Raw genomic sequence first — 14,615 nt, 5'->3', positions numbered from 1 at the left:
TTCCAAGGGGCCTGGAAATGCTGGTCCCTCAGTTGGGTGCTGGGTGGCAAATGGTCTGGAACAAGGGTAAACTGGCAGTGATCCCAAACAGACCTATCTTGACCGTGCAGTGCCCACCACCCTCCTGAGCCTGCTGGGTGGGACTGGGAGGTGTTTCTGTAATAGGCCAGATTTGGAAAGGGAGCCTGTGATCTGCCTGCAGATCAGATTCATGGGTAAGGCAGCTGGAGATGGACCAGCTGTGGCCACCTTGGGGCAGCTGAGCAGAAGCTGTCACCAGAAACAAGCCAGGTGCAGATAGGCGGCTCCAGCACACGGAACGATGGGACACGTCGAGAAGCCAGCCACATGCTGACTGTTGGCCGCGCTGAACAAGATGCTGGGGGACCCCGTGAACGGCGTGAAGGCGGCAGCAGCCTTCTCCCCAAGCCCCCAGCGCTAGGTGAGTCAAATACGAGAACTGGGTCAGATGATAGGAAGTCTTCTGATCTCAAGACCCAAATTCAAAGGAGGCGTGGTTCTGCCTGCCCTCAGGGACCACAGCTCCACAGCTCAACCCTTTACTTCACGTCCTAGAGTTTAGATCCAGCTGCATTTTACCCCTCCCCCCGGAGGAAGCCTGTCCTCCTCCAGCAGGACAGGCTGGGGGTCTGCGAGAGAGGCATGACTCCCTCCCCACCCCCGCCATGAGGCAAGAATCCAGTACAGTCCACGCAAACACACCTGTCCCTGTGGAGCAGCGGTGCTGCCGCGCCACCTGCCCGGACAGGCACTAGCAATGCTTGGGTTTCTGCTCCTTCCTGGCCCGGGAGGCCATGAGGCTGAAGAAGAGCCTGGGAGCCAGAGTGCGCAGGTAAACAGCCAGGGAAGGCGCCACATCGGCCAGGACCACGTCCTTCTTTTTCTTCCCCACGGCAGCCAGCACGTCTCGGGCCACCTGCGAGGGGCTTCGGCCCTGGGCCGTGGTCTTGTCCATCACTGAAATGAAACGAGAGACTCACTGAGCTCGGGTTCATGCCGAGTGAGGTCAGTCTTCAGTATATACGACCAACACCCACACGTCAAGTGGTTTAGTTTTAAACTTATTTTCTGAAAGAAAATGAAAACGACCACAGAATCATCAGGTAGCTTTGCATAGAAGAAAAGCGACACCAGGGCCTAACCTCCGTACTTGGACCCGTCGGCCGTGACGGCGTTGAGGGAGAGGTTGGTGTGGATGTATCCGGGGCTGACGACGGTCACCTCGATGTCATGCTGCTCCACCTCGGCCCGCAGACAGTCGAAGAAGGCCTGGGTCGCGTGTTTGGAGGCCGCGTCTGCAAAGGTCGGTGGCCAGAGAGGCAGGTGAGTGAGGGGCGGGGACGCATTCGTTCCCTGAGTCAGAGGCGCCCAGCCTGGGCCCTGGACAGGCGCAGGGGTGTCAGGTCTCCTGCTCTCGTGTGGTTCAGGGAAAACACTGTACACGATACACTGACCTACAGGTACACTCACACACAACATGACACAGCGCACATGGTCAAACGTGAACCACTGGGGATGTATAGGAAGGGTGCATGGGTGTTCTTTGTACTGTTCCTGCAAGGTTTAAGTGTGAAAGTAATCTAAATTAAAAGTTAAAAAAAAAAAAACACTTAATGCCTACTGGGTAAAATATTCAAATAGTTCAGGAGGAAATAAAGTAACCAAGTGAAAGTCCTCCTCGTGCCTTCCAGTACGGTTCCCCAGAGGGAGCCAGGCTGCCGGTTTCTCAGCATTCATTTCTCACATCAACCAGGTACCTACACGGGGTGCGACACAGAAGTCATATTTGTGTGGACATGGCCTCACACTGTGCCTGTTTCCGTGTCATTCCTGCACGTAGCTCTCTCCAGCGGGGAACAGACGGGGCAGCTGCCATGCCCCTCGTGGTCACAGGCCACACTGCAACAGTGCGTCCAGGGAGGCTCCCTGCACGTGCAGGAGCGTGTGTACAAACCCACATCTGGCCTTCTCACGTCTTTTGCCTGACAGCTTCCACAGGATGGCCTTTCATCTGGAAGAGCTGTCTGGGCCCCCTCCGCTCCCCAGCAACAGCCTCTCTGCACAGCGTCAGGTGCTCTGAGGGGACAGCGGAACCCTCCGATGGCACTCCTGGGAAACAGCATCTCCACTGACGGTTTCCGGATTTGGAGCCCACACGTTCGAGTCTGAGGAAAGCGCATCCATCAGCCACGTAACTGTAGGTCCTGTGAGCAGCCCAGCAGCGTCCAGACTCTGCAGAGCCTCTGGAGGGCGGCCTGGCCGAACGAACGCTCTGCGGGTGGGTGGCTCGAGACACGCTCCCACCAGCCATGATTCCAGAGGCACGGCCCAGGCCGAGGCCCGAGAGGACCCCCGGTCTCCACGCCTCTCGGGCTGCATGTAGGTCCTCGGCCAGGCTGTGCTAACCTAAACGCCGTGACTGTGGTCCCCAGGGCTCCACGCGCCCTACACACATCCTGGATCCTCCCACTCGGCCTCACAACAGCCCCGAGAGGTACCCGAAGCCACCCCCACTTCACGAGTGGGGAGACTGCTGCCCGCTGGGTTGGCCGACATGCCCAGGAGGCACCGCCTCGTCCGGCCTGGTGGTTATAAAGCACCCAGAACAACCAAGTGTGACCTACACAGTCACAGCCAAGGGGAGGACGAAACTCAGTGGGACTAAATCCAAGTGAAGTTTGGAAATAATTCAGTACAAGAACACTTTACAAAGAACTCCTTTACCCTGTATACCCTTTTCCCTATTATTGCCTCATCTGCTCTGTCACGTGTGATGCCTGCATATCTATTCCTCAGGAGGCTGTCCTGTGCCAGCGAAGTGAAACAGAGAACTGGCACAGGGATAACCGCCCCAGAAACAAGCACGGATACGGCGGGTGTCTCACGTTGTCTTGAGCACGGCCGCGGAGGGGGCAGTGCGGGCTCAGACGGTCCCACGGCTGACCCAGACACACAGCCAGCACCAGGAGGATGGCTGCGCTGCGTTCGGGCTGGCAGGTGGTTCCCAGTCGTCCAGCTGGGTGTGCGTGGCCGTCCTTTCACGGTGTGGGGGCAGCTTCGCCCCTCCCCTCCCTTCCCGTGGCTACGTTGAGCATCTGGAGAGGGGGAGACTGTTACAGCTGAGTGTTTCCTTGCAGACGGTGGCGCAAAGAATGCAGTTCCCAGGACAGTTTGTGAAATCACCTTTCAAATCCTTTAACAAAAGTAGAATCTGCTTGCTGGTGCTCGTGATGGCGCAGTCTCAACATTCTGTCGTAGCCACTCACGCAGGGAGGTGAGAGTCGGGACGGAAGTCAAGCTGGCAGCGTTAATTTTTTGGTCCTATGTCCACTTTTTGGAACTAATCTTACTGAAACCCTCCCATGAGAGCCCAGAGATAAAAATGCTGAAGGATGCTGTACACAGCACATCACTGCTACTGGTCACCGACTGAAGGGAGGACGCAAATCCTCACGTGTCACGAAAACTACTAAGGAAATTATGCCACATCCATTCGATTAATGACTGTATATCCACTTAAAGGAACTAGGTAAATCCACATGTGCTGATGCAGAAAGACACTGTCAAATGGAATAAGCGAACCACAAAACTACATATAACGTGCCCCAGTTTTGCACATTTGATCCCATGTAGAAGAATTCTGGAGGCACATGCGGTAAAGTGGCGGTGGGGCAGCACCTGTGGGCCGACGGTGGTGGCACTGAGAGGGGCCGACACTCGGGGGGGCACAGCACGGGGGCCACAGGTGGCACGAGGAGCAGAGCTGGGGCTGAGCCCAGGCCTCTGCTCAGGAGCACACGCTGATGACGTCCCTGCACGTTCCGTGATGAGTGTTTCTCTAACGTCTGAATTCTGGACAGTGAAAGTGTTGTTTTTATAACAGGGAGAAAACAGTAAAGGGAACGTGGGAAGGAGAAGGAAGTACTCACACGCGGATCGGAAGGGAACGCTGATTTTGCCCTGGATACTGCTGATGGCGACAACGTGGCCCTGGCGCCTTCTAATCATAGAGGGCAGGAGCGCTGTGGGGAGAGGGGAGAGGTCACTGCAGCTCATGCTGAGAGCCTGGGTGTGGGGGGGGACTGTTTACTGGAACTCTTAGCCCCCTGCGCCCAGGAGGGGAGGGAAGGCCTCTCCCTGGAGTGAGAACCGTGGCTGGACGTCAGAACGCCCCACTCTGTAGGTGTGCAGACACAGTGGAAAGACGTGGAGCCAACACTGTGCAGATGAGGCTGTTGCTGAGGAAAACATCTCGATGTAAGACCATAAAGCAGTGGAAGAAAATGCAAATATAAGCCCAGAAAAGCCAACACCCAGGCTGTAAGGACACCACTGACTCCACGGTCAAAGGGATGGGACAGGCCAGGTCTAGGAAGAAGGAACCAAGGGAAATACAAAGAAGGCCAACGTACCTGTGCTCGTCTTCCTTTTCACCCAAGACCATTACCTTTCGTCAGAGCAACTGGACCAAAATAGTTTGTCTCCATGACTCTCTTGTCCACGTCCAGGCTGGTGTCCACAATGGTGCCGCGGTAGCTGATCCCGGCGTTGTTGATGAGCACATCCACATAGCCAAAGCACTGCAGGATCTCTGCAGCGGCCCCCACTATGGCCCCAGGGTCCGTGAGGTCAAAGGTCACCATGTAAGGCTTGTGAGTCTGCACCTGGGCAAGAACAACAGAAGCCAAACGTAGCTTCAGAGCGACGGGCGTGGGAGCCACAGGCCCTGCTTCTCAGTGCTGGGAGGGCCTGGCTGTGAAGGGACAGGTCACAACACTTCTCCTCTGAAGGATGTGACCTGGAGGAGCCTGCCAGCCCTGCTCATACCTCACTTGGGCAGCCTTTCTCCTTAACTGACTGTAAATGCCATGGGGCAGGGGTCACGTATGATGGAAGCATGGCTCCCCTTGCCGCCCTGTGCCAGCCTGGCGCTGACCTGTCCTACGTCACAGAGCTGCTATCCTTCTCAGGCCAAATCAGTTTCATTCTTCAGTCACAAAACATTTTTTGTTTGTTTGTTTGCGGTACACGGGCCTCTCACTGCTGTGGCCTCTCCCGTTGCACAGCACAGGCTCCAGACACACAGGCTCCAGACACGCAGGCTCAGCGACCGTGGCTCACGGGCCCAGCGGCTCCGCGGCATGTGGGATCCTCCCGGACCGGGGCACGAACCCGCGTCCCCTGCATCGGCAGGCGGACTCCCAACCACTGAGCCACAAGGGAAGCCCCACAAAACATTTTTATATGCCCCTATATGCTCAACACTGGGGACATGGCAGAAAGCAAGACAGACGTGCTTCTGTCTTCCTAAAGCACGCAGTCTCGTGGGGGAGACAGACAAATTCTGTAATTGAAGAGAATGACTAGCCAAGCAGTCTAACTCAGGGGCTGTCGCAGAATCTAAGAAGATGAGGGAGGGGATGGAGTCAGAGGGAGCACGGAGACGGAAGTGCCTGGAGCCCTCCCTCTGCCTGGACAGCTGCACTGGCGGCAACTCTCTGGAGTGAAATGACGTCGTGACTCTGAAGTCTGTTTGAACGCTTGAAGCTTCCAGGGGAGTGCTCGGCTGGCAAAGTATAGACAATTTTGGCCAATTTCAACCATTAGCTCCATGGTGGCCCCACCCCTGTGGTGGGCAGCTGTGGGAAAGGCAACCCACATTTCTCTTGCAGCTTGAAGGAGCCAAGGTAGACAATAAGGACCTTGTCTTCCACATATCAGGACTGCATTCTGATGGTGGATGCTGTTCTGATCGCCGAGCTGCAGCATGGAAGCAGCCTGCACTCTTTTAACCACCACCTGCTGAAGTGGCTTCCAGTAGGTTTAATGGAGTTGCACTTGCCTTCTGGTATTCAAAAATGTAGATAAATCCCCAGAAAAACATTCCTCAGGAAGCCCAGACAATGAACTGACTAAAACAACTGTCTTAAAGATGTTCAAAGTGCTAAAGGAAGATGTGGACAAAGGCAGGAAACTCATGTATAACAAAATGAGAGTATCACTAGAAACAGAAATTATTAAAAAATTCTGGAGCTCAAAAGTACAATAACTGAAATGAAAAATACACTACAGGGGTCCAAAGGCAGATCTGGGCAAGGAGAAGAGAGAATCCATGAACCTGAAGAGGGGACAACTGAAATTCTCAAATCCGAGAACAAGAAAAATGAAGAAAAGTGAGCAGAGCCTAAGGGATCTGTGGGACACCACCAAGTGGACCAACACACTCCTAGTAGGAATCTGAGAAGGAGGAGAGAGAGAGAAAGGGGCAGAGAAAACACTGGAAGAAATAACTGCTGAAAAAGTCCCAAATTTAATGAAGGACATGAATCTACACATCCAAGAAGTTCAACACCAAGTAGGATAAACTCAGAGACCCGCACTATGACACATCACAATCACAGCCAAGTGACAGAGAATCTGAAAACTGCAAGAGAAAAACTACTCCTCACATAAAAGAAATCCTTACTATCGACTGATTTCTCATTAGAAACCTTGGAGGCCTGAAGACAGTGGGTCGATATATTCAAAGTGCTGAAAGAAGAAAAATGTCAACAAAGAATTCTATATCTGTGTTCTATAATGTCAAAAATGAGGGAGAAATTAAAGTTCCCATATAAATAAAAGCTGAGGGAGTTTGTTACCACTAGACATGCCCTGCAAGAAGTGCTAAATGAGGTCCTTCAGGTTTGAAATGAAAGGAAGCTATACAGTGTAACTCAAAGCCATTTGAAGAAATAAAGATCTCCAGGAAAATAAATACATGGGGAATTATAAAAGCTAGTAGTATTGTAACTTTGGATTGTAACTCTACTCTTTATTTTCTACATAATTTGACAAATGCATTTTAAAACTTATTAATCTATGTTACTGGGCAAACAATGTATAAAGATGTAATCTATGACATGAGTAGCAGAAATGGGGGAGGACAGAGTGGAGTTTCTGTGTGCTATTGACATTAAGTTGGTATAAGTTCTAATTAGATTGTTACAACTTCAGGATATTCAATGTAATCTCCATGATAATCACATAGAAAACAGCTATAAAATATACATGTAAGGAAATGAGAAGGGAATCAAAGCATTTCACTCAAAAAAAATCAACTAAACACGAGAGTAATGCAGGAAATGAGGGACAAAAAAGCTACAAGACATATAGAAAAAAAATAGCGAAACGGCAGAAGTCCCTCCTAAATAGTAATTACTTTAAATGTAAATAGTTTAAACCCTTTAATCAAAAGACTGATTGGCAATTTAAAAAAAAAAAAACACCTAACTATATGATTTTTTTTTTTTTTTTTTGCGGTACATGGGCCTCTCACTGTTGTGGCCTCTCCCGTTGCGGAGCACAGGTTCCGGACGCGCAGGCTCAGCGGCCATGGCTCATGGGCCCAGCTGCTCCACAGCATGTGGGATCTTCCCGGACCGGGGCACGAACCCGGCAGGCGGACTCTCAACCACTGTGCCACTAGGGAAGCCCCTCAATAACATATCTTTAATATATCTTTGCATCTTAGGAAAACAGAGCAAACTAAACTCAAAGCTAGCAGAGGAAGGAAAGCAGATTAGAAAGAAGATAAACAAAATATAGGGGACTTCCCTGGTGGTCCAGTGGTTAAGACTCCACACTCCCAATGCAGGGGGCCCGGGTTCGATCCCTGGTCAGGGAACTAGATCCCACATGCTGCAACTAAAGATTCCACACACGGCAATAAAGATCCCGAGTGCCTCAACTAAAGATTCGGCGCAGCCAAATAAATAAATAAATAAAATGTTTAAAAACAAAGATATACAGAGAGAGAATAGAAAACAAAGAAAATGAATGAAATCACAAGTTGGTGTTCTGAAAAGATCAACAAAATTGAGAAACCGTTAGCTAGACCAAAGAAAAAAGAAAAGGTGCAAGTAACTAAAATTAGAACTGAAAGTGGGACCTTACATAGATAAAAAAGATTATAAAAGAATACTATGAAGAACTGTATGCCAACAAATTAGATAACCTAGAAGAAATGGACAAATTCCTGGAAACACACAAATTACCTAAACTGAGTCAAAAAGAAACAAAATCTCAGCAGACATGTGACGGGTAGAAATTGAATCAGTAACCTAAAACCTCCCAACAAAAAGTATCCTGAACCAGATTCACTGGTGAATTTTATCAAATTTTAAAGAAGAATTAACACCAATACTTATACTCTTCCAAAAAACTGAAGAGGAGGGACTTCCCTTGTGGTCCAGTGGTTAAGAATCTGCCTTCCAGTGCAGGGGCCGCGGTCTGATCCCTAGTCAGGGAACTAAGATCCCACATGCCACGGAGCAACTAAGCCTGCACACTCTGGAGGCCGTGCAATGCAACAACAGATCCCGCATTTACACAACTAAGGTCTGGCGCAGCCTAATAAATAAATAAATATTTAGAAAACAAAACAAACCCGAAGAGGAGAAAACACTGATTCATTCTGTGAGGCCAGCATTACTCTGATACCAAGGCCAGATAAAGACACCACAAGAAAATTACAGACCAAACTCCTTTATGGATATCGATGCTAAAAGCCTCAACAGAATACTAACCAATCAAATTCAACAGCATATTAAGAGGATTATTCATCATGAGCAGGCTAAATTTATCCTAGCAAGGCAAGGGTAGTTTACCGTGAGGAAAGCAATCAGTGTAACCCACCACATTAACAGAACGAAGGGGGAAGGGCCACGCAAGCATCTCAATTGATGCAGAAAGGAGATCTGACATAATCCAACACCCTTTCATGATAAAAACTCTCAGAAAACCAGGAACAGAGGGGAAATTCCCCCAAGGTATTTATGAAAAACTTACAACTAACATCACGTCCAGTGGTGTAAGACTGAAAGTGTTCCACTGTGCTCCAGAACAAGACAAGGATGTCTGCTTTCACTGCAGCTATTCAGCAGAGCTTGTTCTAATCGGAGCCGTTAGACAAGAAAAAGGATAAAAGGCACCTCAACTGGAAAGGAAATGTTAAATGTCATCTTAACTTAAAATGTTAAAAGTCATTGCCAGCCTCCCGGCTACCACGGCCAAGAGGTGAACAGGTATTAGCGGAGACACGGGGGAGGAAGAAGGCACTCACAGAGGGGCCTCCCTAAACTCGCGGCACTGCGGAAGTGGTGGATTTGAGCCCAGCTGGCCGACCAGGGCTGCACCTCTTCCCCACGAAAACCACCCCTGGGCTCACCTCGGTAGCCCGGGAAGCAGCAAGTTCTCGGGTGAGCTCCTCCAGGGCCTTGGCGTTCCGGCCACAGAGCACCAGCTTGGCACCGGCAGCATGGAAAACTCTGGCACATTCTAGAGGAAGAAGAAAGCAGCGTGGCAGCTGGGGAGGCCCAGGCCTTCACCATCAGCTCAGCTCCCAGCTCCCCAGCCCCAGACCATAGGGCTACTTGTTCCCCAGCCATCGGCACCGGCCCGCCGTGGAAGGCTGTGGGGCAGGGTTAGGGACCCGGCACAGGGAGCTCTGCTGTCACCACTGCAGAGCCCACGTTCGGGGCTGTGACAGACGTCCACAGGCAGGAGGAAGGCAGCAGCTGGGGGACAGACTGTTAGGTACCAGGCTCAGAACTTTCCAGCATAACCTTTAGCTCTGATCCACCCTGCGAGCAGTATCCCCACTTTCATGGCGAGGAGCTCAGTGAGGCAAGGGATGTGCCCGACGGTCAGGCAGCGCCAGCTCGGGGATGCCGTCACCTCAACGCAGCAGGCACGTACCTGCCGGGGCTGCTTCTGTGGTTCTGTGGACGCACAGGGGACACAGGACTCTGGTGAGAGGGGCAGAGAGGCTCCCCCGAGGCCTGAAGCCTGCAGGCTGTTCCTCCCGAGAGTACACAGGCCCGAGGGATCGTGGACACACGCAGTGGGGACAGGACGTGGGGAGGCTGACAGCCTGGCGAGGAGGTTAAAGAGCTAAAGTATGCCGAGCGCCCGCGCAGCAGGGCGGCATTAAGGGTGGCGTCAGTTTTTTTTGGCTGCGTTGGGTCTTCGTTGCTGCGCGCGGGCTTTCTGTAGTTGTGGCGAGCGGGGGCTACTCTTCATTGCGGTGCACGGGCTTCTCATGGCGGTGGCTTCTCTTGGTGCAGAGCACGGGCTCTAGTAGTTGTGGCACGCGGGCTCAGTAGTTGTGGCTCTCGGGCTTAGTTGCTCCACGGCATGTGGGATCTTCCCGGACCAGAGCCTGAATGCGTGTCCCCTGCATCGGCAGGAGGGTTCTGCGCCGCCAGGGAAGTCCAAGGATGGCATCATTTTAAAAGGTTCCCTCCTGCTGGGGGTTCCTCTGAGTCACTACAGCATCCAGGTGACAAATGATGAAGGCCATGGCCGGGGAGTCCAGAACTATCTGGGTACCTCTCCTAGTCAATATTCTTTGGTGGCAAGAAAAGGGACTCATGTCACCCGGGGCAAAGCAAAAAGAGGATTTATCAGGAGGATTCCAGGGTAGCTCAGGAATTCAGGGAAGGAGCTGAATGGTTCAGATGCGAAGGACAGGAGTGGTGGTGGCCCAGGGTCCTCCTGGGCAGCAGGAATCAAGCTCTCTGAGTGCTAGCAGGTCCCTTCCCCACTGCATTCCCAGCCTGGCCTCTCCACCAGATGGGGGCGGGGCTGCAGACAGCGCTGCGTTCCCGTGGACACCACTCCTCGGCCAGACAAGGGTGCCCTTGGCCTGTTCCCTCCAAGCTCTGGTGTCCAAATCCTAGGGAGGGACCAGGTCAGCCCTGGTGGGGGCGGCATCACTAGGACTAGGCCAGCCAGGGTCACGTGTGACTCCCAAGGCCACGACAGGAGGGCCAGGGAGAGGGAGGAAGCAGGGGCTGAGGTCCTCGTGCCCTGCCCCCAAACACAGCCGAGCGCTTGGTGCCCCGAAGCTAACAGCCCGCGGAGAGCCGCACAGCCCTGCGGTCAAGAGGACGGACACGAGCGAGACCTCCTGTGTCCGACTCAGACCCCAGCCCTGACGGCCCTGTGACGTGGGAAGTTTCGACCTCTTGGTCCCCACTTCCCTCTTCTGCAGGCGCAGGTCAGCAGCGCTAGGACTGAGCGGGTTACAGCGGCCGGGCCAGCACCGCGAGGAGAGAAAGCACTGCACAAGGGCTTCGTTGTGCTTCTAAGCTGCCCTCTTAAAATGTTCCAAAGACTGGCTGTTAGTGAGAATGGAAACGTGGGGCTTAAAGGGGCACAGTCTGTCCTCGCTAGAGGCCTAGTCTCCCTCAGGTGCCCAAGAGCAGGTGTGTGCGGCCCCAGCTGACCATGCGGCCACCCCCGGGGCCCAGACTGAGTCTCAGGGGCCGGCTGGTCAAGCGGAGTCTTGGTGCCGCGGGCTGCTAGGAGGGCAAGGCTGGCCCCAGGGGCCCACCGGAGGGTCAGGGATCCAGGAAGGGAGGAGGCTCTGGGGTCCAGACGGGGTCCTTCCCCCACCCACGCTGCGAAAGCGAAAGCAAAGCAGGGAGAATGCCAGCGTCCCTCAGGGCAGGAGGGAGGAGGCTCCCTGGCGGCAAAGCCTTCTTTCCAGACGTGGAGCCTCCTGCAGCGTCAGTTGCTATCCCGGGGCCGGCGCCTCCCAGCCTGACCCCGATGGAGCCTTCTGGAAGGAGGTTCAACTCAACTAAACCGGTGCACTTCCAGGCGTGCGGTGTTGTCTTCTTTGAAGCTCACCCTGACCGAGGGCACAAACCCGGACGGAGCCACAGCCCCCGCTCTGGCCCCCGGGGTCTGCCTGGGTCACGGCCCCCATCCCACCTGCCCTGCGGAGCCTCCTCGGGGGTGGGGCTGGGGGCAGGCGCTCCGGAGGCCCGTTTCCTATCACGCCCAAAGCCCTGCTGGCTTCCTCGCCCCATTTTGTCCCGACCTGGCCACCACGATGGACATTCAGTGAAGTGTCTGAACAGCTCTGGAAACTGGCCACCCGCGTTCTACTTAAGCTTTGCTTCCCAAGGAAAGCCAAGGGAGGAAATTAGAGGTCGTGTAGAGAATGACAGAAATGCCAACAGGCTGAGAAAATTCCATTTTCATTTACTGAAAAAGCTGATAGAGGCGGGAGGGTGGAGAGAAAAAGGAATACATTTATCTTGGGCTGCCAGCCGGTCCCCAGCCACCAGCACTACCAGCTTATAAGTCCACTAGGCTCATGGCCTCGGGACCGAGACGTGTCCCTTCACCCAGTGTCCTGCCAGTCCACAAGGACAAGCCAGGAGACAAGGCAGGAGAAACACGAGATTTGTCCAAACACTCAGCACTTGTCACCCAGGCCTCCAGGGCGGCCTACAGGCTGGGCAGAGCCATGAGGGTGGCCGGGGTCTCCTCCCCACGCCTCCTGGGCAGTCGCTGAGGGGTGTTTGTACTGAGACAGCCAGAGGGGGAGGGATACACGCCCTCCCGGCCCTCCGATGGAATCTAGGAGATGGTGGGAAGAGCACAGACGCACACAGACACGCGGGCTTTGTGTCTTCCATCCCCTTCCCGGCCCTGGTGTCACAGGAGGAAGCGCGGATGGAGAGAGAACAGCATCTCCGTCACGCGTGTGCACGTCGGCGCCACAGTGTGCCTTTCCCTCACAGCCAACCCCCTGACACGCTTCAAGGACATTAAAAAAAAACCACTTCTCTCTGTGGTGGAGCAGCGGCTGCTGACACCCTATATTTAGCAGCTGAGTAAGGTCAGAGGCCGGCTATGGCTTGGGGCCTGGAGATCTGATGGCAGACCCTGGGTCACCCTGAGAGCTCACCTGAACGCCATGCTGGTGCACGCACGGACCCCTGCTCCCCGCACTCTGCCCAGGTCCCCTGGCCGCCTGCACGCCACTCCCCGTCTGCTCCTCTGTGTTCCCGTAGCTCTCGAGTGCCAGCAGCCCCTGCATGACCCATGCTCACGGCCCACCCTGCCCCCTCCCCCAGGGAGACAAGACAAGGGCTTGAGTCCTGGCTTCGCGCTCCTGCCTAGAAGTCCCAGGGCAAGTCGCACCTTCTCTGAGCGTCAGCTATGAGGACTCAGGGAGATGAGCCCAAGCCAGCACGCACCTAGGTGCCTCCCCTGCCAGCCCACTGTGAACACCCATCCTGAAAGGGCAACACACGGAGAGAAGTCCTTCCTCTCTGCACAGACCATGGGCTCCCAGAGGGAAGGGACCCTGCCTCACATCCATCTGTTCCAGCACCTGGCCTAGGGGCCAGCACGTGGCCCAGGGCCACACTGGCTGTACTCTCACCGGCCAGGAGACGCAGGGGCGCTGAGTGTACCCCAACTCAGGGCGCCTCTCGGCCTCGTTCCATGGAACTGAGTGTGAGCATGGGGGCGTGCAGAGGTGGCGCGGAGCATGTGCGGAAGCTGACATACCTGCACCTGCCCTGGTACACTGCCATGATTGGCACAGGCGTGTGGGGTGGGCCTGGGACCCAGAAGCTCCACGTGGTCACTAGGTTAGATCTGAGCTCAACTGGAGAACCCAGCTGAGGAACAGCTAAGGCCTCACTGATCCCGTCCCCACCTGCCAAGGTGCCAGGGCACGGCTGGAGGCACGGCTCCGTGAGGGGACAGCAAGCTGGAGGTGACACCAAAGCCATAAACCTGGGATGCTCGCTGAACCCAGGGAAAGGAACGTTTTGTTTGGCCCTAAGTTAGTGTCCATTTTTGAAAGTCTCCACATACAAGTGCCTGTTTCCACACCGATCGGCGCTGAGGCTGCCCCACGTGCACACGCGGCCCCCTCCTTGGCTTCCGCCTCTGGCCCTGGTGCCGTAGGTCAGGGCCGTCTCTCACTGCGCTTAAGCTCTCTGTCTCTATCCGGACCAAGGGCAGTGCCACCCTTGCTGCCCAGCTGCCAGCCCGCCTCATGTGTCTGCACCCACACCGCTGCCCCCCGCCCAGCACTGCCCCACCACCCACCTCGGCCCAGGCCCGACGTGGCGCCGGTAATGACCACCACGGCGTCCCGGACGTAGGCTCTCGTGCGCAGCCACTGCAGCAGCTTGCAGAGGCTGAAGACGCCCACGCAGCCCAACAGCAGGGGCACGGTGGCCGTGGAGGTGATGAAGTCCATGATCCTCGCCCTCAGCAGACTCTTTCTGGAAGAACAAACCAGATGAATCAGTGACGAGGTGGGAGGACGCCAGGGACTCACCAACCATCCTCCCCCAAGTCTGACACAGAGCCCAGATCTCTCGCGCGGACCTCAGCTCTGAGCCCGTCAGTGTCTCCCCAGGCCCCGCGCCCCGTGTGGACCGTTCAGCGTCGTGGAACCAGTCTCCTCTTTGCACGGATGCGAGCGGGCGGCGGGGCGCAGACGCGCGTCGCCCAGGCAGGCTGAGGACCAGCTCCTGAAGTGTGAAGGAGGCCCCAAGCCTCCTGCAGAAATCTGTTTTGAGGAACTTAATACCAGCCGGTATCATTTTCAATTCCTGATATTCGTGAAACTAGGAAAGTTCTTCTAAACACTTTTCTTAAAAGGAAAACGGAGCCGTACCGATCGATCCTTACACTGCTCCCTGGACAGGCTCCTCCACGGCCACAGGCCTCCGGATGCCTGGGCGACTCACAGCAGGGGAGGCAGCCCTCTGCCAAGTGCGCGCAGACTCAGG

General features: G+C 54.6%; 1 protein-coding gene across 3 annotated transcripts in view; it reads right to left on the bottom strand.

The window, feature by feature from the left end:
* Positions 1–450: 450 nt before the first annotated feature.
* Positions 451–14,615, bottom strand: part of DHRS7B (dehydrogenase/reductase 7B) — a 37,410-nt gene continuing 23,245 nt past the window's right edge. For 2 of the 3 annotated variants that reach the window (XM_082859945.1, XM_082859944.1), the window contains exons 3-8: positions 13,924–14,102; positions 9,230–9,339; positions 4,469–4,685; positions 3,951–4,043; positions 1,172–1,316; positions 451–978 (exon numbers count right to left, since the gene is read on the bottom strand). In XM_082859945.1, the coding sequence (XP_082716071.1) occupies positions 597–978; positions 1,172–1,316; positions 3,951–4,043; positions 4,469–4,685; positions 9,230–9,339; positions 13,924–14,077 (1,101 nt within the window). In that variant the 5' untranslated portion in view covers positions 14,078–14,102 and the 3' untranslated portion in view covers positions 451–596. Of the gene's footprint in view, positions 979–1,163; positions 1,317–3,950; positions 4,044–4,468; positions 4,686–9,229; positions 9,340–13,923; positions 14,103–14,615 lie in introns of all 3 variants that reach the window. The other variant, XM_082859946.1, reaches the window with a different exon arrangement.

Source organism: Leucopleurus acutus (genome assembly GCF_964270905.1).
Source record: "Leucopleurus acutus genome assembly, chromosome: 19".
Taxonomy (NCBI): Eukaryota; Metazoa; Chordata; class Mammalia; order Artiodactyla; family Delphinidae; genus Leucopleurus; species Leucopleurus acutus.
This window is presented reverse-complemented; position numbering and strand designations above follow the sequence as displayed.